At 39.1% G+C, this 24,125-nt stretch overlaps 1 protein-coding gene across 1 annotated transcript in view; it reads right to left on the reverse strand.

Annotated features, from left to right (window-relative positions):
- LOC116054383 (phospholipid-transporting ATPase ID-like) overlaps positions 1–24,125 on the reverse strand; it is a 56,866-nt gene that overhangs the window by 12,730 nt on the left and 20,011 nt on the right. Inside the window, exons 4-16 of the mRNA XM_031305913.2 lie at positions 19,665–19,778; positions 15,882–15,980; positions 10,706–10,767; positions 7,280–7,352; positions 6,913–6,983; positions 6,595–6,677; positions 4,897–5,055; positions 4,196–4,284; positions 3,409–3,602; positions 3,084–3,292; positions 2,040–2,083; positions 537–702; positions 199–387 (exon numbers count right to left, since the gene is read on the reverse strand). Coding sequence (XP_031161773.2) covers positions 199–387; positions 537–702; positions 2,040–2,083; positions 3,084–3,292; positions 3,409–3,602; positions 4,196–4,284; positions 4,897–5,055; positions 6,595–6,677; positions 6,913–6,983; positions 7,280–7,352; positions 10,706–10,767; positions 15,882–15,980; positions 19,665–19,778 — 1,552 coding nt within the window. The remainder of the gene's footprint in view (positions 1–198; positions 388–536; positions 703–2,039; positions 2,084–3,083; positions 3,293–3,408; positions 3,603–4,195; positions 4,285–4,896; positions 5,056–6,594; positions 6,678–6,912; positions 6,984–7,279; positions 7,353–10,705; positions 10,768–15,881; positions 15,981–19,664; positions 19,779–24,125) is intronic.

Genomic DNA, 24,125 nt, shown 5'->3' on the forward strand with positions numbered 1-24,125 from the left:
AACACACACTTACGTGACCCCATTGCGACTCAAAAATACAGTTTTGTCAAATAGGAATAGAAGGAAAAATCTGTTATAAGAATCACCATAGTTAAAAAAAGGAAATCTCCAGCGACAGCAATCAACTTGTATACTGTATGAGGAATCCCACTAAATAGGAACTTTTATTTTTTTTTTAGTTTTCAGAGGATTTTATACCTATGATGGACATTCTCTTGCGGACGTTGTTGAAATCCAAGATGGCCAGGAGTTCATAGCTGCGCTCTTCCCCCATTTCCACGATGGAAACGCTGTCTGGTGTGCGCGAGCGGAAGACAAATCCAAAGTTTCGGGCCGCTGTAACCAGTGCTCCCTCATCTGGAGACTGGGCTTGATAGAAAAGCTCACCTGAAGGAACAAAAGGGTCATTTTTTTTGTCAGTGGAGGAAGAGGAACTGCTTTCAGATTTAGGTCACTTTTGTCTTTATTGCTTAATAATATTTGCATTAATCTATAAAAGACAGAGGCTCACACAGAGACACTTAACCGCTCCTCACCTTCTTTCTTCTCCTCGGCCATGACGGTGTGGCAGAGGGCCAACAGTCTGAAGAAGGCGTGGACCTCTGGGTCCTCCAGCTTCACCGCCTCCACCAGGGCGTGGTCGTGGAACATGAAGCGGGGGTCAGCCAGCGGGTTGAAAGAGAAGTCCACCGTGTCTGTATGCTGTTGAGAGAGAAAGAGGACAGGGTAGGAAGATGCAAGATGTGTCACTAAATTTAATAGAAATTTCGCTGAATCTACATGATGTATCCCTTGTGACAAGATAACAATCGGTAGCCACTTTTCAGTTCTTTTATTGACAAGCACCTATTATTTTTTGGTTAAAGTGACTGTATGTAATGTGAAACTGTGTAATGTTCCAACTGATAATCATAAGTGACCTGTAACATCAAACAAGACTAACAGTGAAAAGAATGCTATTTTTATATAGTTTTTATTAATGCCTCTGCCCGGGTCCAATTTTTACTGCAAAGTCACAAAATGATTTACGGCAGGTAGACGGCGCTACAGAGCTCACATTCTGATGGGTCACAGATTTCAGTGTAACACCGGAAAAGCCTATGTTAGAGTATCCAGCCAGGTTAAGGGTGGCAGGAGATTTCTTTATGTTATTCTTTTTTCCTAATTGTATTTTAATTTTATTTTAGAAGTTATCTGCTGTAGTTGTGGCTGATACTGGTGCAGGGCCATCACAGAAAAAAAAGAAATGAAACGAAGAACAACTAAAAGCTAAAAGGGAAAGTTAAAGACAACGGGCAAAACCGAGTCACACTCGGTCGAGCTTTCAACAGATGGAGACAATTACGGGATTGTAAATTATTGAAAAACGTCCCCAAATTGGCCCTCAGATGTGTAATATGTCTATTTCATTCATACAATAACTACACTGTGTGATGTGGTTGTACATCAGTAGCCGACATTAAATTACGTCCCCTTCCATTTTGCGCGGACGTTTTATTCCTTTTACTCCGTGTTTGTATTGGCCTACTAGTTTCTTTTTTTCCTTGTCCCCCGTACTTGTGTAAAGCATCCTTGGGTTTCATGAAATGCTCTTTAGAAGTTATTACGTTGGTTACTACAACAATCTCTTATTGCTTTGGCTCGTGACACAGTGACAGTGATACCTCATGAGACATCCAAAGTAGGCTAAGTTACCGTAAGCAACACTTGAAATGCAACAATGCATCTGTAACTTATTATCTTATTGTAAATAAATTATTATCTGTCTGACTATATGACCTCCCGGTAACGCTAACTCAGTAATCTACAGTGGGCAATACAGCACCGTAAAGAAAAGAGCTTTACGACAGCAGGTGTGATAAAAACACTACCGCTTTTGTCCAAAGCGGCCGCTAGAATCACAAACTGAAAGTTACATATAGCCACTTTAAGTAACTGTAGTGTTGATTAAATTAATTGGTTCTTAGATAATAAAATAACACTGTTGTAAACACTCGAATAAAAACACGCTGAATTTACATCACCAAAATCTAACTCACCTTAGTAATTTCTAGTCTTTGACCTGTGTAGTCATAAACATCCCCTGAAAAAAAGAGAAAGAAAATAGATGAAACTTACAAGTGACCTGTGAATACTCCAACACAAAATTGAACCAATTACATGATAGATACAGAATAAGCAAATGCCTTTGTTTTTTCCTTGATATGAATGACATTAGTCATTATGAGTCTTTCGTTCTCCATTTTTTGCCTTTAGTGTCTTTTACTACCTTTTGAAGACTAAAGGCTGTGTAATATAAGACTGTTTTGTTATTGGGTGATGCAAACCTGCTTTGTATACTATTGGTAAATGTACTATGTTTCTTTAATTGGAACAGCTCGGATTGATATTTGAAGAGCTCATTGATTTGTCTGCACACAAATGAAGAGCCTATAGCTTATATATGTGTATGGTGTCTATATGAACTTTGCCTAATGACGGTCTGAGAACTGAAATATCGTCAATCAGGTGAGTAGAAGTGAGGATAATGCTTTTTCTTTCCATTTAAATGTATCAAATGCTGTATGTATGTTTAACATAATTGTGTGTTAGCCATTCTTTATATTTTAAAGCCTCTGAACACCCACACAGGGGATTTCAGTTATTCTGGCTGACAGACCTCTGCTCAAGTTGAAGTGGTATTTATTATGTCACAAATCTTTTCACCAATAACAATGGCAAAGGTGTCATTTGTCCTGCACTAACAGGTGCAACAAAGCTAACAGGAGACTCAGAAAGATGTCAGTCAATCAGTCTATACACACCCACAAAGGCCTGGAAAGAGGTCCAATCAGCCAGAGTAATTGAAAACACCTGTATGGGTGTCCAGGGCCTTTAACCATTTTTCAGATCTACAGTGATAGCTCCCTCTTTGCTTATTGTTTGGTAAGAAACCCTAAGATGCAGAGTGCCTCTATTTGGATCTTTAAAAAGTATCTACAGTTGCTGATGTATTCAGATGCACTGATATATTCACAGAACCAGAAACCAACTTAGTTATAGAAAACAGTTTCTGAGCTGCAGGTAGAACTTTTGAATCTCACCGTAAGATTTGCCGTTGATGGAGCACTTGTTGAAAGTCATGACATTCTGGGTGAGCGTCCCGGTTTTGTCACTGAAGATGTACTTGATCTGGCCGAGCTCCTCGTTTAGCGTGGTGGTGCGAGCCTCTGCGGGGGTGTTGTACCGTGAAAAGTACATTTTCCTGTCCCAGTCGATATAGAAGCTGTTCCCCAGCCGAATGATCTCCACACTGCCGAAAGATGTAGTCAGGAAGTGAGAAGAAGCAGATACAATCTTTGTTATTTATGCATTTTGTAAACATTTTGTATTGAATTAAATAAGCAGCAATTCCACACACGTTGTTACCTAACATAGAGAGAGATGGGCACCACGGTGTTGAGGATGATGACGTAGGACCAGAACGTGAGGAAGGCGGAGAAGGCAGCGTTGTTGCCGTCTTGTCTGGGCAGGAAAACCATGAACTGTGAGCCTTCGTTCATTTCCCAGAAGCAGTTTCCTATCGCAAGGATGGTGCACATGAAGGCCAGGAAACCAAAAATCTGTATAGAGAGTTTTAGAAAGAATGAATAGGTCAAAGGCTGGTCTATCAAAGAATGACTGGACAACTGAGCCCAAGTTGAAAGTAAAAAAAAAAAATCAAGAATGGAACCCGCTACCATTCTCAAACTGATTGACAGGTCTTTAAATCCACTAGTTAACATTATAAATAAATAAATCTAAGTTATTAATGTTTTCTGATACATCTGAAATGTTGGAAATGTGTAAAATACAGGTTAAGCAAGTCGATACTTTCCACTACGATCAGTCGACGCACAAACACACAAAGCCAGATAGATTTTTTTACGGAAGAAGTAAAACATTTTAACCCTGTATTTGAATATACTTCACATTTATGCTGTCCTTTGTCTGCCTGGTCGTCACTGCTCTGAGTTAACTACCACGGTGTAGCTCATTTATTAATAAATGATAAACACATCATCTGACTTATTGCGGCAGGAGAACTGAAATCTTGTTTTCAAGAGTTCCTTTTTATGTAATAACCTGATTTAGCCGTAAGCACTGAATTTAAACCCAATCAACTGATGACTTGATGAATAATTAAGCCATCCTAAGATCAGATAAACAGACTCACACAAAGGACTAGGACATTCATCAGTCGGTCTATACTGGTCCTCTTAAACGTAGTTTTCCCAGAGTTCTGCATCAGTTTCGTCTCTGGACCTGCAAACAAAGAGGAACAGAAACAAGTAAGACCTCAAATTATCTCACATCTTCCTCCATTTAAAACCATCTTAGTTTTTTTATTTTATCTATTTATTAGTTTATTTGTCAGGGACAATTAGGGCTAGGTACTGAACTTTGATTCTTTTTAGGCATAGACCACATTGCCTCCATAGTATTGAGAATTGAAAAATGCCTCGTCATTCAATACCAAATTTCAATACCTTACTTTGAAGAAGTAAATCTCATCAGTGTCAGTGAGCCAATAAGAATGCTTCTACCAAGATCTAATAGTACTTGTGATTGGCTGTCTAATGTTACACGTAAATACATGAAGGAAAATCTCTACGTTACGCACAGAGACGGGGCCAATGTGTGTGTTGGTGTATTTTGAGAGGCTTGACTACAGTGTGCGTCAAATAAGTGTAAAAAAAAAAATTCTGATTTCTATAAAATTGGTATCGAAAAAAGTTATCGTTCAGTAAAACCGGTATTGAAGTCACAGTATCAGTATCGGTACTGGTATCAACAGGGACAATGCAAAAAACATTGTAACAGTTGTTGTTACAATAACATGGTACTGACACGTGTCCATGAAAAAAACCTTCCCACCTGCAAACAGCACGAGTCCAAAGCACCACTCAGTGTTCCTCAGGGTGCAGCCTCGCAGCAGGATCTTCTCGTTGTCCAGCGGGTATTTCTGACCGGCGTAGGTTAGCGTTCCTGTGAAGCGGTCGAGGCGGTTGTTGGGGGGTTCACAGCGTACCTCGCCTTAAACACGAGAGAGAGGTGACACAGCAGGTTTGAGGTTGTACTCAGAATGAAATGAACTATTCAAGCAGGCATGCGTATAATTTATATATGACTATTTTATGTTTGTATTTATTCTGATGGCTGCAGTTTTTGTTTGTAGAAAAATTAGACAATTAGTGGAAATTGATGCCTATGTGTCTCTATGTTGAAACGTATTCATCATAGTGGTTATAGTACCACTGCAAATTTACAAAGATAATCTATTTGACCCTCTAATACAGTGGGTCTTTAAATGAATTCAAGTCTCAAATCAACGTCCAAATGCATGGTTCTGATAAAAGATAATTATAAACAGCTGTCATCGAAAAGCATGTGAAACAAAATGTATGTATGTTTATTTATTATGAATGTTACTTTCCAGTATAGTAATAATTGAACTTTTATTTTAGAGTTCAAAGTACAGAAACAGCAGGGACATGTTTTAGCTTTTCAGGCAAACTGATGTAACAACAACAGTGGGTAGCTAAAGTGATACTTTGACTCCCTTTTTCCATCATTTAAAAGGGGTCTCTTGCTCTTATCATATTGAACATGATCTCACTGCTACTTAATTAAGGAAGTGAATGATAATATGTTTACCTGGGTATGATTTTCCTTGTGTATGTGCTCTTTTTGCTGCTATGCTTCAATGTGCACTCAAGCGTGATTTATGCTTCTGCGTTAAATCTACGCCGTGGCTATGTACATAGGTACGTAGAGACACGGACCCTATGCTGAGCCTACACCGTAGCCTGCATCTTGAAAAATGTAACTACACGGTTTGGTAGCGTTGCATTTCCCCCCGACTCATTTCCTGGTTCTCCTTCTCCATAAACAACATGAAATCCAGGAGAGGGTTAACTTTTCCTGCTACAGATTTCCCACCGTGGTCAGAAAGCCCAGCGGAGACACTGTTTTTCTCACTGTGACTCCAGAGTCGGTACTCACTCCGAAGCTAATCGCTGTCACTCTCTCACTCGCTCTACCAAACACCAACACTCCCCACTCATAAACACAAGCCAGCCCTGCTATTCTCTTAAAGAGATGGACGCACACACCAACGCACAAGTATAAACTTCAGGCACTTACGTAGGCTATGCCGAAAACTCTGTGTGGAGCCTCCGCAGAACCAAAATCACGCTTCAAACACAATACTACTGTTTGTGTCTGTGAAGCTTCTCCAGGTTATAGAGAAGGTTTTTTGCCTTTGTCAAAATCACCTACTGTACATTGTATCAGTGAGTGTGTTTATATGACCAGTATCCTGCTTTTGTGTTGTGCATGTTAACATATTCTGGTTTCAGAAACCTATTATGGTTCCTGGAGAACTGAAGAAACCAGTTTACACGTGTCTGAACATTCTGTGTTGGTATAGAGAACATAGAGACTGAGAAGATGAGAAATCAAGACACAACTGCACATGGATGATCAGAAACCTGGATACTGTGTGTGTGTTTATATACTGTGCAGGCTTCTAATTTCAGAAACAAACAGTTGATAGTCCTCTTTTAGTCTTACCGTTGAAGTCTGCCAGTTTTTCGCTATCCTCTCCCAGGTCTCCTGTCACGGTCAGGGCCTGTCTCACCTTCAGGTTAGTCTCTCTGAGGAAGAGGAGAGGAGGATGATAAAGTACAAAAAAGGGGGAGAATGACACAGTAGAGACCAGAAGAAAGAGAAAGTGGTAAAGAGGAAGAGGAGGAGAAGGTTGAAGAGAGGCAGAAACAGATGATGACAAAAATGAGAGACAATGAATAATAGTGTGAATGCCTGTTGAGGCATTATTATTTGTATGTTAAACAAACTCACATCACGACATTAAACAAAAAATAGACTAACCCATCCAGTTCTGCTGTCTCGATGTACACCAGGTTGAGTGGTTCACTGCTGGAGAGCAACAGGAGGTCGGCCTGCAATTAGAGAAGGATTTATCACTGACATCTGTTCAGATCGTCAGACAAACGGGATGCGTTACTTTCTTTGCACACACACACACACACACACACACACACGCGTCCCGCTTTATTAGATGGATTTAACTGAGCCTCTGCTGCTGAGATAAATGGTTTTAAAAAGCTGTCAACTCACATAAATAAAACAATAAATAGAGTACAAAAAGCACCAGAAAATGCAAAGAAAATAAATTAATGTGAAATCTGTTGGGGAAAGGAGAAGAAGCCTATATATATTTCCCCAATTTACTCACAGTGACAAACTGGTTGTTTTCCAGCCTGATGATGTCTCCCACCTGGACATCCATCCATTTCTCGCTCCGCAGTCTGAGAACAGGAAACAGGCTGGTAAGAGGATGTTTAGACTATGTACTGTAGACTTTATAGAAAAGGTTTTCTTTTCCCTTCTTCTTTGAGAATTGTCAGGAAATAAACAGTCCATAAATACTGAACACTGAGGTCATCCTAATATTAGTTTCCTTTCCTCCAAGGCAGTTTCCTGCCAGTTTCCTGTATTATCTGTCTGCCAATAATAGTTTTTAAAACTTGGCTGGAACACAAATATTTGATGCTTTACAGGGTTTTCGATTTCATGCCTCAGCTCTTGCTGGTACACAGTTGAGCAGTAGGCATTGTTTACTTTAACTCTTTTCCTCAAAACATCATACACTTAAATGAAATGTTTCATTTTATAAACATAATATTTATATATCATGTATTATATATATATATATATATATATATATATATATATATGTATAAGTACAATCAATTTGACATTGCTTAGTACATTTCAAATTAGCACATTTTTGCTCAAGTTATTTCATTTGAGTAAAATATTTGTGTACTTTTTACACCTCTGTTATATTGAAAAACCTTGAGTCTTTGGACGGTTAATGAGCCAGTAGTCTCGCATTGCCAGACCTTCCTCCACAGCACTGCGGAGGAAGGTCTGGCCAGTCCACACAACATTCCGGGATGGGAGAAAAACGTGCTCTGGTTAATTGGCATTCTTTTAAACCAATCACAATTGTCAAAAGCTCCACAGAGCACAAAGCCGCTGCAAAATTGCCTCGAGAAGGAACTTGTTTGGTGGAACATGTGTACGTTCAAAAGTTTTTTTTTAAGTCGTGCAACAGAAAACTCAGAATGTACAGATAGTCTAGCTAGCTGTCTGGATTTACACTGCAGAGATCTGAGAAAAAGTTAACCATAGTCCGGCGGAATTTCCGTTGGCAACGGACCAATCCCGGAAGTGGAACGTTGTGGATATAGACTAATGAGCCAATAAAGTAACTTCAAGTCCCTATAGGGCTCGTGGTGATCATATGTCATTTGTTTTCACCTCTTAATACTGTAAAATAATTGATTAATAGAGTTATTGAAAAAAATATTTAATACACACATCAACAATGAGAAAATTGCTAGTTTGAGCAGTAGCCCCACCCTAGTTTTCACTCTTGTTCAATTAAATGTTACCCTCCATCCGGCCTCTGATACCAAACCTGGATCAATATTGATTCAAAGATCCATTTCTGATAATAAGCCTACTCATGTTTACAGTCTTTGTTGAAGATCAAATTTGCTTCAGTCAACGTTAAATGTAGCATTTTAAACTTTAAAGCTTTTAAATAAAAACAAAGAAAAGAAAAGTAACTAATTAATATGTGACCGACATCTGTGGAAAACAATCACACAAGCACTCCATACATATTTAACAAAAGCAGACATCAAGTCAAGAGGTAGAAAGCAGACTCTGCCATCCTGCAGCTGCTTCCCGTAGAGCCTTAAACAGTGGGCAGAGAGCTGCTGCCCAGAAGCCAACAAGAGCAAACCCAGGAGGAAAGACAAGTGCCACATACATGCAAATGTTTTTATCCAGTGCACCAAACAAAATACAGTTAGTGCATTGAGTGGAAACGTTGGTAATGTTGGGATCTTACTGTACCCGCATACATGTCTCAGCTCATCAATAATGCTAATCATAACATGTTGATCATATGTATTGTCCTTGTGGTACTATGTTTGTGCAGAAGCAAATAATTGGTTGATATTATTTAGCACACTGAGGTCATTATTGTCGGTATTGTTTCTAGAAATTTGGGGATTTTAAAAATCTGAGGAGTTTGCATTCGACAAACAGACACGAGCTACACATAGTGGGGTTTTAGGGGCTGATTCAGATGTTTTTTTAATTCAATATCTCTAAATTTGGTTTCAGGTAACAAAAAAACTAACAAAAAAACATAAAATACATTTAAAATACATTTAAATAGTATTTTTTTTTCTTTGGCTTTTATCCACCAGAATTACATATATATCTGGCTTTGAAACAGCCATTAGACATTCACTTAGGGCGATAAACTTACACCTTATAATAAATAACGAGAAAAAATGCATATTTTAAGCCCACATTTACCTTTGTATTACTTTCAATTCTTCTGTTTATAGACAAGCCCACTGGATATTTTTGACCTTTGTAGTGTATTTGTATTGCATATTTCTGTATTTAGACCCTTCTGTGTATTCCTTGTGTGCTATATAACCTAAATTCTCTTTAGTACAGCCACAGGAAGCAGCTGCAGGATGGTGGGGTGTGCTTGTTTTGTATCCTGTTTGACCTGAGGTCTGCTATTTCAAATATGTGAGTTATGCTTGATTTGTACATGGAATCTGATGGGCATGTGGGCTTTATACCACCCTTAGAGCTGAAACAAGCAAATACTATGACTTTAAGCATATTTTCGGGGCTTCTTCATAATAAAGCTAAAGGGCACCCAAGAAGGTTTCCTGAGGAACACCTACCTGTCCAAAAAACTTAAAGAACTCTTTAAATACACAAAAACCAGCATGTAACTACCTGAAACTTTGGATATGTCCACACTGGTGTATTCTAGAGCTTAGATCGGGCCCAAAAAATCAAGCCCGACCCTACCCAAGCCCGTGCACGTTGTGTTCGAGCCCGCCCCGGCCCGACACATTAACTGTAATTATGAGCCCGAGCCCGATTTAAACAAGACAATTTTTTAATTCGTGGGCCGTTATAACTGACGTTCACAACTACAATTCCGAGTTGTATGAACTACAGAAATCTGTTTAGAATTATCTTAATAAATACCAGTAATGCAACAAGGACAAAGCATGTAAACTGCGCTGCTTGTTTATTCAGAATGGAATGGATTGCGAATGGATCCGAATGAAGAAACGTAAAAAAACAAAACTTGACCCTAGCTCCCTCAGCCGAATAGTGTGGGTAACAGATCAAGGCAGCAACATAATCAAAGCCCTGGAACCATATAGGAGACTTTCTTGTCTCGATCACCTAATTAATACGGTCCTTCATCACGTTCTGCATGCTGATGCACTGACTGACAACAGTGCTGCAGATGTGGGAGACACAATGTAGCACAGTTTATCTCACACTCAAGTCAGTGCAGGACATAGCCTACACCCAGAGCTACGGGAGAAGCTGGAGAGGCATAGCTTGCTCCCCACCGAATAAGGCTAATAAAGTAATGATTAAAAAAACACATGCTTGATCAAGGGCCCGGCCCGGCCCGTTCATAGCGGCGTAAAATATTGGCCCGGCCCAGCCCGTTGGTCGGGTCGGGTCCGGTTCGGGCTCTGGCAGAGAATCTAAACTCTAGTGTATTCCCCATGCTTCCTATGAACAAACTTACTTTCCGTCAATCAGGACTTGAACTTTTCTGTTGTTGACTTGATTGTCGCTCCTGTGGCGATTCTGGAAAGAAACACACAAAGACACAATGAGTCATAAGAGTTCACAAGAAAAAAAATATTTACCACTGAATTACTGATTAGTTCCGACAAAAATTCCCAGTCAACAATTCATTCTGTCTCCTTCTTAAGTTTCTGATCAATATTTATTTCAATGAGTGACACAGAGGCGGCGGAGACAGTCAGTGCAGTTCCCTTTCATAATCACCAGCACAACTTTCAAAGGTGGGCAGTGTGTTATCACCTTTTTTAATGCTACCCTAATTTAAGGGTAACATAAGTTTACTGCTTCATCAAAGAAAGTGAAAATGTAAAACTTTCCTGCTTGAAAACATTTTTTCACACTGGCATATCCAACATGATCACCACTCATCTGTACTTAGTAATGTTCTGTTTGTTTTACTATTTTTATTACAATTTTTTGTCTTGTAAGGTGACCTTGAATGTCCAGAAAGGCGCCCATAAATAAAATGTTATTATTATTATTATTATTATTATTAATAAAATTAAATGTAACAGAAACTGAACCTGTTCTTCGAAGGGTTTTGTCTGGGTTTTTTGTTCAACTTTATGACACAGACAATTAGGTTTCCAACTTTTTTAGCTTGTGACCCTTTAAAACAAAATAAAATCCCTTGCCATCAGATGTAAGTCTACCAGTTGTGACTAGTCCCACTAAAGACAGATTTTTATATATATATATATATCATTTCTGAAAAAGATAAATTATCAAATCATTTACAAGGACAAAGCAAAGTCTAACACAATTGGCACAACTTTGTGTAGTATTAATGTTTTTTTTCTGCTTTCCTCTTATGTTAATCATCTCATGGCCCCTCAAAGATGTCTTAGGGGTACCAAACCCAATTCAGGAGCCACTGGTTTAGATCATTGTTCTCTAACTGAAACTAATAGAAGTGAGGCTTTATCCAAATGAAATGCAGAAATTATATCCATAGACATAAAATTATGGGATCAGAATAATATCTCCTAAATTCCAATTAATTTCCATTCACATTTCTGCAGTAGGCGGTAGCTTATAAAAAAATGTCCTTTCACAGCAGCTTTCCCAACACTGGCAGCAGTTATTTAAGCGTTTGTTTTGCAAGGTCATCCACCTTGCCATACACGGTCAGTCTGGAGTTGCTGTGTATCTGCAAAGATCAAATTAAGCCTGAACCCACAGTGACTTGGCGGCAAGGACTGTTCAGGATCATCACCTCTGCCAAACAAAATGGCTTGTGTACTTCTCCTTCAGCTAATGTTTAACCCATGGCAACACTTATTTTCTCTTGGTGGTTTGGCATTAGGTTATTGGGTGCCACGCACATGCACACACTCTTACGCACACACATACACACAAAGCGATGAAAAAAAAAGATAACAGTTTGTGAATCATTAACAAAAAAAGTCTACTTCCTGATGAACTATCAGTAGAGGTCAGCTGGGAACTTTTGTTATTTCTCAACCAGTCTCAACTCCCATGAGACATAATTTCTTTATCACTAAAAGAGAAAAACATCCAACATTTTCACAAATCTGGCTGATGAAACTGTCTGTTGAAGAATAATATTACAGAAAAAGGATCCCTTGACTAAAAGGAGGATGTTGTGCATTTCAAATTTTAGGTTTCTATTTGCCAAAACACTTCTTGAAATAATGGAAACAAAATGCCAGCCTGAGGTCGACTGAGGTTAAAAATGAGCTTGGATCAAAACTTAATCAAACAGAGAAACAGTAGCCACGGCAACCATAATTTGACGTTGAGCGGACTGATAAACACTTAAAATCACACACACAGATAAGAGGAGTGTGAAGTGTTTTGTAGGCTACACATGAGATAACATGAAATAACATACAGTACCGTTTCTGATTGTAAAAGAGCTGGACCAATATTGTTTTGATGATGTGCAGTGAGGACGATATTTAAAAATTACATATTATCAAGGTAGTAGTTCATTTCAGATTTGATAGATATTCCTCCCTGATCAGCTGCTAAATATGTTGTCCTTACTTATTTTTCAGTATGTTTGTCCAGTGTGACTGTGAGTGTCAGCTTTATTTAACCACGTCCTCATACCACTTCTCACAAAAAGTCAGGGATATTCGGCTTTCGGGTGAAATTTCAGGATGAACCTAAAATCCACTATAACCTTTACATGTGAACTTAATGTGACCTTCTCTAAACTTTTGAATGCGCATGTCCAACAGTTCAATGTTTCAGTACTTTCTGCACAACTTGCTGTTCTCTAACAAGACAGGTGTTTGATCCATGAATCAACCAATACATTTCCTGGTTCAATTAGAATTGGTATTTAAACAGTCCTCCTCATCATGCTGTTCACATTTTGACATCATGAGACCAAGACGACACCTAACAATTGATCAACAGTCCCTTGCCATTGCGAGGCTTCAAACAGGATGTTCTCAGACGGAAGTGGCCACTGAGCTTAGAATCAGAATCAGAATCAGAAAGGGCTTTATGTAATAAGTACATTTTTTTACACATACAAGGAATTTGTCATGGTGTTGTTGGTGCATGTCACATATTCTCTAAATATAAGAAGGATAACAAGAATATAAACAATATAAGTATAAACATATACACACAGTATGTATTAATAAAGATAAAAATAGAATGTAAAATAAAATAATAAAATAAGTTAAACAGTGATAAAAAGGAACGGTACAGCAGAGTAAGTACAGTGGCATGTAGAGCCAGAGGTGGGGTGTGGAGAGAGTCATGTAGGAGTCATGTAGGAGTGTCACAGAGTGTCATCAGCAGATTGCAACAGAGATACAGAGAGACTGGAGGAGTCACAGAAAGGCATAGTGGCAAGTGGACGCCCATTGGCCACATCCCACACTGATGACCGCTTCATTGTAAACAGTGACCTGCAGAACCGGATGATGAATGCCACTCAACTTCAGGCACATTTAAGGGAGGTGAGAGGCACCCAAGTGTCACGTCAAACCATTTGAAACTGTTTACATCAGCGTGGTCTGCGTGCTAGACGACCTGCAAGGGTACCTGACCACACCACCAGGCACAGGCGTTATCGTCTTGCTGGACGAGGGACCAGTGGGCCTCAGTGCTATTCTCTGATGAAAGTCGATTCCCGTTGAGCAAAAATGATGGCCGCCAACGATGTTGGAGACGTCAAGGGCAGCGCTATGCATCAGCCATTGTTGTCACCAGACGACCCTTTGGTGGTGGTGGTGTTACAGTGTGGGCAGGTGTGTCTAGTCAATACAGAGCTGCCCTACACTTTCTGAATGGTACAGTGACAAGCCCATGCTACATGAATAACATCATTAATCCAGTCATTGTGCCCCTGCATGAACAACACAGGCCTAATTTCATCTTCATGGACGACAATGCTCCAGCTCATCGAGGTTGCATCATTAGGGAATGGCTGCTGGAGACTGGGGTACCTCAAATGGAGTGGCCTGCACTTTCTCCAGACTTGAATCCCATAGAAAACCTATGGGATCACCTGAGTCGCCGTGTTGAGGCTCATAACTCTGTACCCCAGAACCTCAATGGCCTGAGGGCCGCCCTTCAAGAAGAGTGGGATGCCATGCCTCAGCAGACAATAACTCGACTTGTGGACAGCATGAGGCATGGTATACCCACCACTGTTGTTGGCTTTTGTTTCAATACATTTTTTGAGATGAGGAAATCACCATTGCATGCTTCTACTTAAATTCCCTACTTTCATGATAGAATACCACTGTAGCTTGAACTTTTTACATTTTCCATAAATTTCACCCAAAAGCCAGATATCCCTAACTTTTTGTGAGTAGTATATATGACAAAACAGGTCATATCACCCATGTGACCGATTGTTTCCATTTATGGTTTTGGTCTGTTTAAGTCTTTGAAGCTAAAAATACTTGGTGAAGGCTGGGTAAAGCTCACCTTCAGTTCATGGTTAAAATAAACCAGTGCTGACTGTTGGTGAGAGACAGAATCGAAACAGTCTTTGGTCTCTTTGGTCTCAAGTTTTGGAAGCACAACCATCCACGCTCACATCCCCCCTGAGACTTTTTGGGACAGATAAACAATGTCACACTATGTCCACCTTTGGCACTGAAAGAGGGCAGTCTTTGTTCACACAACCTGAGGAAGTTCCTTGTCGGGAAAACCAGCTAGTGGTTCCCAAACTGAGAAGGTGGAAGCATGCTGCTCAATTTCTATACTAAGCATATAACCTTTACGGCAAGGGTCCCCAACTGGCGGACTCCGGTCCAAAACCGGACTGCAGGAGGCTTCCATCCAGACCGTGAAGCCTTTTGACACAACTGGGAAATATATATATAAATTATATGCGTATTTATCTTGTCAATAAAGGAATTTTTAACAGGCAGAACGAGGCCAGCTCTGTAGAGCTGTATGGGTCCTGCGACTGCATGCGACTGTTTGTTGCCGTTGCTAGGTTGCAAAAACATACGGGAGAGACCGAGGGGGTAAGCGTAACAACCCGTAGCTCCTTGGTGCCATTTTGATGCTAACAAGCACTTACCCGCCGTTAGCATTCCATTGACTGCCATTCATTTTGACGTCACTTTGACAGCGAATAACTTTACATCTGAAGCGTTTAAAGACTGTATTTGTCCATTGTTTATTTCTAAAGAAACACGACAATGTATAAAAGGCTCCATTACCTTGTATCTCACATAAGTAAAAGTATCTCATTAAACGCTTACTGGACCTCTTGCAATTTAAGTTGAATACCCCTGCTTTACGGTGTATGGTTACATTTTCAGGAACCATCGTTTTTAACCTAACCAAATTACTAACACTGTCATTTTTCAGCCAATAAAGTCAGCTTTTTAAGGGTTGCCAGGATGTAAAGTATGCAGGGAAATCTGCTTCCACATGCTTTAAAGATTAAATCAACTGTGAAGTGAATGTCTGTCTGGTGTTAGGAGCAGATCTGAAAATTGCAAAAAAAATTTATTAATAAACTAAATACATTTTTAAATCATTTGGACTTGGAAGACGTATGGGTTTCTCTGAGTGCTTTTTTTGTTAGTTTTATGTACTAGTACATCTAAAATCCAAGTAGTGAAATTTTTTAACGGTGAAATAGTACACAGAACACATTTGCTTACGATATCGTCGGTGGCATCTTTGGCAGCGGTGACTGTCAGCACGAGGACCAGAGGCACGACTGTGGTGAACCAGGACAGAGAGGAGATCTGAGGAATCACCTGAAGAACACACACACACACACACACACACACACAGAAAACTGCCTTTAGTTCACTTAAGTTTTTACTTGAGTTTATTTTTGCATATAATAGCTAGAGAAAACTGCAAAAAGTAGACAGGGAATCCAAATTGTGTGGGTGAGAGACAGAAAAGTAGACCTTCCCGTTAAAAAACAAGAATGAGGACATGCAATTAAAGACGAAGAAAACATGCACATGACAACAGAAAATGACATGACATGACGACTCAAGAAAGACAAAAATAGTATACAAGATTGCATTTGTTTTAAACTTCTCCGAAAGATTTGTGGTGGAGAGAGGTTACAAAAAGAAAGATGTTTGTGTGTGCTAAGGAGGGAAGAGTGTGCATTATGTTAATTAAAGTAAAACTTAACTTGAAGAAAGACATACATAATCTGAAAATGAAGTACTTTTAAAAATGGCTCTCCTACTTTTAGAAAATTATGTCATTAACGAAATGACGAGCTTTAGGAAGACGATACTGCACTGCAAAAACATTCCTCTGTCTACGAGAAAAGTTGCAATATGTTTTGCATTTCCAAAATTTGTATCAATTGTTCAGCTTTCGTGTACAATATATGCATTAAACTGGGTCTATAAAGACAAGTTCATGCTGCAAAATAATACTGAGACAATGATAATCCTATGTGCTCATTATGTCTACCAAGTAGGATTCGTTCGTTCGTCTTTTTTTGTTACTCAAAAACTTTTTTCTAGATTTCAATGAAATGTGGTTGAACATTAAGCCAATGTTTGTACAACAAGTAAGAACTAACTAAATTGTTGGTGTGAATCCAAGAACATTTTAAAGTTGTTTTCTGTTGTTTAATGAAGACCTGATAATATTATATAAGCCATTATCATGAAGTCTCAAACCCTGATAGATTCTGATGCATAAATACAGTAGGCAACATGAACATTAACGTATACAGAAAATATATGAAACTGTTGTATATCATTCATTTGAAACTGCTGTTATGCTGCAGTTCCTCTTTGTCCGTCAGCAGAGCAGCTCCAGCAGACGACCTCTGTGGTGCAACATAACTGTTTTCACATGATGAGGCAATTTCCTGTACTGGATATTACACTTCCTTAACCTCATTGCACTTGATTCAACCATATCCTGAAACACACAGTTTCACTGTGAAAAAGAGAAGTCGCTTGCTCTGTGAATTGTGTCTTGTCTCTTGTTTTCACAATGCAGTCAGAACAGCAGCCTTACATTTTACTTTGATCCACAGATGATCTGTTGGTTTTCTTTGTAAGGAAAATAATGTTTTTCTTACATTTAATCTCCTAATAAAACATTTTGTGTCTTCCTAAGGCTTAAACATATGAGCTCTACACAACATCTAATTATCATTACATCAGGTGTTTTTAAGGGCCTACTGTATATAGCAACTAATGGATTGCATGTTGCATTTCCACAACTCTGCACTAACATAATTAAGTTCAATACAAATAGCATGTTAGGGAGTCCAGGTGTAGCTATTATTTCACTCTAGGAGCTGCTGGGGTAAAGGTAAAGGTAAGACTTATACAGAAGCTATCAGCTAACAGCAGTGGTGGAAATTAACAAAGTACATTTACTCAAGTATTGTACTTAAGTACAATTTTGAGGTACTTTACTTACTTTGAGTATTTCTATTTTATGATACTATAGACATCCACTCTACTACATCTCAAAGGGAAATATTGCACTTTTTACTTCACTATAGTATACATGAAGTTACTTCTACACAGCAGTAGTAAAGCAATTAAAATTAGCTCCACTATTACCAGCTGCAACATGTGAGAACCACATTAATGCATAAATAATTATAATCCAATAATATATAACATTTTGAAATGGGCCAGTCTGCATAATGAGCACTTTTGGTACTTTAAGTATATTTTGATGATAACACTTTTGTACTTTTACTTAAAGGTCCAATATGTAAAATATTTACTGTAATAAATCCAAAAATGATCCCAATGCGTCATCAGATATTAAGAAAACATGCTAAGTTGAAATACTATCTTTTCTGACAACAATGCTAATGCCAGTATTTTCTCCTTTTGAAATTTCCGTTCTGTGACGGAATTTCTGTTTGTGTTTTGGCCTGTGTGTTGTTATCAACTCCCCAGTTTGACAGCCAGGCCGGGTTGCCAGATATAATGTTACCTGTAAAAACGTAAACCCAGCGCGCTACAGCTGTAACGTTAGTACAGCCATGAAAGCAGCAAACAACGAACAGGATCAACGGAGATAGATTTTACCTGACCTAAAAAAAAAAACCCGCCATGTTTCTAACAGTTGCGTGACCAGAGACGTAACAAACCCCGGGTAAATATTGGAGATGTATTTGAAAGATGGAGACAGCTTAGAGCCCAAAAGGATGCCGAGTTGGCCAATTTCCTCCTGAACAGGTAGCTAAGCATTAGCTTCGGGCTAATTTATCATGGCTACAAGGGACAGGCATTTTATGTCATATCCCATCAATCACATCACAGCTAGTATAGTGATCTTGACTGGTCCTGGCTAACGCCGCCATGCTAACCCTGCTAACTGCTAGCTAACGTTACCGGAGGACCAGGCAAACGGGCCACGTTGTTTACAACATGTAGCCTGTTCAGCGACCGTAGCCGACAACGGTGAGTTATTTTAAGCGAAGAGAGGGGGATATAAATCGGGACGAGAGGACAGTGAGTTTGCAGTGCTTTTAGCGATTGTTGCCATAATTCTAAGCCAATAAATTCTGTTCAGTCGGGTGTAGAGGACGGCAAGGTAGTGTTATTTTTAGCGGTTCCTACCGTAGCTAACTCTAAGCCGAGGAAGTGTGCTTGTCAGTTGGACGGAGAGGACGGCGAGGTTGATGTGTTATTAACGGTTCCTACCGTAATTCTAAGCCTAGGAAGTGTGTCTGTCCTTTGGGTGGAGAGGACAGCGAGGTTGTTGTGTTTTTAGTGGTTCCTACTGTAATTCTAAACCGAAAAAGTATGTCTGTCATTTGGGCAGAGCTCCGCGTGAGCACTGGCTTTTATGACTGTCAATATAGCCAGCATCTAACGTTAGCTACTCCGCTGTGCTGTGAAGCAATGTCTGGTTATGTGAGACAATCGTCTAGCAACATTGTTGTGGATGCTGCGGTCTCAGCCTGGCAACCAACGTGAACTTCGAGTCTGGGGAGGAGGGGGTGGGAGAGACGACTCTCTCCAGTATTTTGAATTTGTACTGCAGTAACTATTTTAAACACTAGCTGTCAGTATTACATATTGCACCTTTAAGCAAAGATTTGAATGCAGACATTTTTACTGGTAACGGAGTATTTTTACACTGTAGTATTGCTAATTTTACTCAAGTAAAGAGCTGAATACTTTTTGCACCACTGTCGAACAGTACAAGCAGCTTACATTAACGTTACTGGAACAAAGCTACCATCCAGATAAGCTTCCAGGGCATAAAGCTAATTAGCAGAACTAAACTACTGCACTAGCAATCTGAAATTAGCTACATTAGCATTGGCACACACACAAATGTCTTTAACCAACCTGAGATGCAAGTTTAATTTGCATATATTTCACATACAACAACATTTTACATACAATTTACTTGACAGTTGTATGGCAGCCTTGCTTGTATATTTCCTGCATGTAATTTAAATGTGTGTTTGTTTTCCTCACCTGGAGCACCAGCAGAAACAGGAAGTAGGCATTAGCAATCCTCTGGAACTGCTCAAACAGGTTAAGAGGTAGGAAGGTGAAGGGGTTGTACTTGGAGGTCTTGATGGCGTTCGTCTGAAGGGGTTTAAAGGAATGGAGAAAGTGAGAGAAATATAAGATTATTATTAAATCCATATGTGTAATAAATGTCATTTAAATTAATATATGGACCTTTTCAAGATATTTTAAGCTTTACATTTTAGTGAGAAGAGTGTGTAGTAGTGAATAGTGATCAGCCAAATCTTAGGCAAAACACTGTATGATAGCACAACAAAAAAAACAAATAAAACACAGCCGGGTTGCTGGTGACGTAAACTGGCTACAAACAGACAATCACCAGTAGAAAAATAAAGTCTGGTACTCTACATGTTAGGCCAGTGCACACTGTGTTTATATGAATTCATAAAACCTTCATAATGGAAATCTGTCTCTATGCATCCGGCATAATAAGACAGAAGCATGGTGATGGCACAGTGGATTTGACACATTCCTTTGGTGTGGGAGATCTGGGTTCGATTCCTACTGTGATACATCAACCAATGTGTCCCTGAGCAAGACATTTAACCTGTAGTTGCTCCAGAGTTGTGTGACCTCTGATATATAGCAATTGTAAGTCGCTTTGGATAAAAGAAATGTAATGCATGGTGGGTAATCAAATTCATGACTTGAACAAATGTTTGCTTATGTTTGTGTTCCTTTGAATATTCAAAAGGCCAGAATTTCATGTCAGGGTGTTAATGTTAACAGACAGATGGACTGTCCACCGTATTGAATGTACAACCTACACCTTATAAAACATTTGCAAAGCATTTCTTAAGCTTGACTTGTTCACATCGAAAGTGGTCCAACTCCAAATGTTTCTCCCCCAAGAACTTTATTTAATATAATGCAGTAAGGCTTTCAAGCATTCTGTATTGCTTTTACATATTTATTCTCCTGTAGATCAACTTTTACAGATTAACAAAGCTATAACCCAGATATTTTTTCAAGGATATTTTCTGAGGATCCCTAATCTGCTCTCTAGTTCTGTTTTGGTCATAAGTAGTCTCGTATTGCCAGACCTTCCTCCACAGCGCTGCAAAGGAGGGTCTGGGTAGTCCACAGAGCATTCCGGGATGGGAGAGAAACGTGCTCTGGATTATTGGCATGTCTTTAAACCGATCACAATCGTCACAGGAGCCCCGGTGCAGCTGCAAAATAGCCTCGGGAAGGAACTTGTTTTGGTGGAACATGTGTACTTTCAAAAGTTGTTTTAGTCGTGGAACAGAAAACTCAGGAGCAGTTAACCATAGTCCTCATAAATCGACCAGAGTTTAAAATTCCAACAAGAGGAAAGCGGAAGGTAACGGATGTCCGGCCGAAAAAGAAGGACATACGGAGGTATTTCCAGCGGCAACAGAGCATAGGTGTGATTGGCAAAGGACAAAAAAGCAGGAAAATATATGCCGCACCCATGACGCTGACATTTTTTTGAAAAATAAACCATTAAATGGCACTTTCTGGAGAGTTTTGTTAGAGCTGGGCGATATGGAAAAAATCTAATATCACGATATTGTTGACCAAATACCTCGATATCGATATTGCTGCGATATTGTAGGGTAGACAATTGGCGTTTACAAAAAAATATTTACACAATGAGATTTTTGATAAATAATCATCATTAATGTATAGCTATATAATGACTAAGTGGGTAAAGGCAAATAATAGAAAATATATAACAGTCTGGTAAGTTAAAAAATTACATCACTTTACTGTAATCCAGCCATCAAAACCAGGAATGACAACACTACTTGTCATATCACGATATTACGATATCCAAAATCTAAGGCGATATCCAGTCTCATATCACGATATCGATATAATATCGATATATTGCCCAGCCCTAAGTTTTGTGCAAAGAAATGGAGAAATTGATTCTTACATGATATGTGCAAAACTGCAAGGTTAAGAGCCTATACTTTGCATTGTTGTAGTATCAACAGGTATTAGGGCATTTAGCATTTACATTACTGTTAATCAGTCATCACTTGATTACACATTGCATTACCTTGTTATAATATAAATAATGTGCCACATGAAGAGACAGTGCAGCATATGACAGTAGCAACAGCTGAGAACATTTGGGTCTGTGGTGACCAGGTCCACCTCACACAAACTTCCTTCTCCCATTCTCTCTCCTTACTACCACACCCACACCCACACCCACACCCACACCCACACCCACACCCACACCCACACAGCCCTGGCACTGTAGCCACACCAGCCCACATTACCACGCCCATGCAGCCCTACCCACGGAAATTTACAGATTTTTAAAACATAAAAATAATAAATAAAATTGCCATGGTTTTATTTCAGTTAGCCTAATAGCTGGTTTGATTTTGCATCGAGAGATGATTTTATGGAAAGTACCCCATGCCAATCTCTAGGTATGGTGAACGGTATGTGATGATGTGGGGCTATTTTAATTCTAAAGGCCAAGGGAACTTTATCAGGATGCATAGTATCCTGGATCAATGAAATAGGATAGGGGTGTACTTACTTATGCACCCTGTATTTTAAGGAAGAACATTTATTTATTTACGATACATTATTCATTCACATAGAAAACTGGTGTCCTTAAAGATTGGACTTTTCCTCATTTTTTTAATTAAGGCATTAAGATCAATTTCCAAAAGATGATTTTTTTTATTCCTCTTTTTAGTCAACTTTAGCATGGGTGCCCTAATTTTTTCACATGACTGTAGGTGTCATTTACACTGGGGACATGTCCGCACCACTTTTTTAAAGGTAATGTTCTGAAAAATAGAACACAGAAAACACAGATATGTGGAATATGTTTTGAATGTGCAGAAAGTTTTGAACATGAGCAGAAATCTTGCTGAAACACATCTGAGCTATTGAAGTCCAGGGGTTTATAAATGAATGTATCATTGACGTAAACAAGTGCCGCAAGCACATTTAAAGAGGTTAGTTCCACAAACAAAAGACACAAAAGAGGACGGAAAAGTAAAGCACGTCTAAATGTGTGTTGACTCATTGGGCATTTCAGGTTGTTGTTATGTGAAGAAAAATCCTTGAGAATTTCATGAGAGTGTAATCTGGTGGGAAGCAATGGCTCTGTGCCAGGTGGATCTTATCAGGAGGCTAAATGCTCAGGAAATGTTTACACCCTTTTTGGTATTTTCCACTGGTTTCAGTTTTATGGAGGATGTGTAACGGATTAATCGTAGTAGAGAAAAATTGCTATTTACATTTTTTCTTTCTGAATAAAATCATCCCCCATACAGACATAGCAGACATTGTCATTGTAGTAGCGACACCTCTTTTTGCATGTATGCGACACTGCTGCAAGTTGAAGGGCATCTATACAACTCACTGGCTAATGTAACCCTTTTAAACCCAATCAGAAAACAACTAAATGCATGTTAACAATACTAAAACAAGTTATCCATGTATTTATGTTTCTTTTAAATGTAATATTATTGTTTTAACCTTGACTGCAACAACACAGAGAACAAACTGAGGAGAAAGAGTTTACCCAGAAGCAACCTCAACTCTTTGACTAATCTATTTAAATGTTTCCTTTCTGAAGAAAATCATCCCCCATACAGACATAGCACATAGTAAGTAGGTTTACATGCACACCAATATTCTACCATTATTCCGAATATGAAAATATTCCGAATATGATACAGGTCATGTAAACAGCATATTCTGGTTGGATATTCCGAATAAGGCCTTTTTCCGAATATACTGTAGCATTTTCCAATTAAGACGTGGGATACTCCATTATTTGGGTTTTAGAGGCATTCTTTGGACAGCGCATTCGGAATATGCGTCTCAGTCAGGGTTTTTACCGCAATTTACGCCCAGTTTACGGCCTCTTGCCTGTTTACGGCTTATGGTCAGCGCTGTGCGTTGCTATGGTTGCTGTACACAAACCAACCAGCCAACAGTTTGCAAGGCTGCAGACTGGATAAGAAGGAGAAACACAGCTACTTTTAAACATGATCAAAGACTTGGATATCAACAGGTTTTTGGATATGAGCAAACATCGCTACGCCGACCTTTTCAAGAATCTGGTTGAAGAAATGAAAGAGGGACGCTGTGTTCGCACGGTCCAACAAGTCCGCCACTGTTGGAAAAAACGTATTTTGCACTGCTACATGTAAACGGGAATATAAATGGAATATTCAATTTCATTAGCCATGTAAACAGTCGGAATATCATCTTTTTTGGAATAAGGGCAAAAAACTGAATATTATGTGCATGTAAACATAGTCATTGTCTTTGTAGAAGCGACACCTCTTTTTGCATGTATGCGGAACTGCTGCAAGTACAAGGGCATCTACACAACTCACTGGCAAAAGGAACCCTTTTAAACCCAATCAGAAAACAGCAACATGCATGTTAACAATA

Source organism: Sander lucioperca, chromosome 2, assembly GCF_008315115.2.
Source record: "Sander lucioperca isolate FBNREF2018 chromosome 2, SLUC_FBN_1.2, whole genome shotgun sequence".
In the NCBI taxonomy this organism is placed as follows: Eukaryota; Metazoa; Chordata; class Actinopteri; order Perciformes; family Percidae; genus Sander; species Sander lucioperca.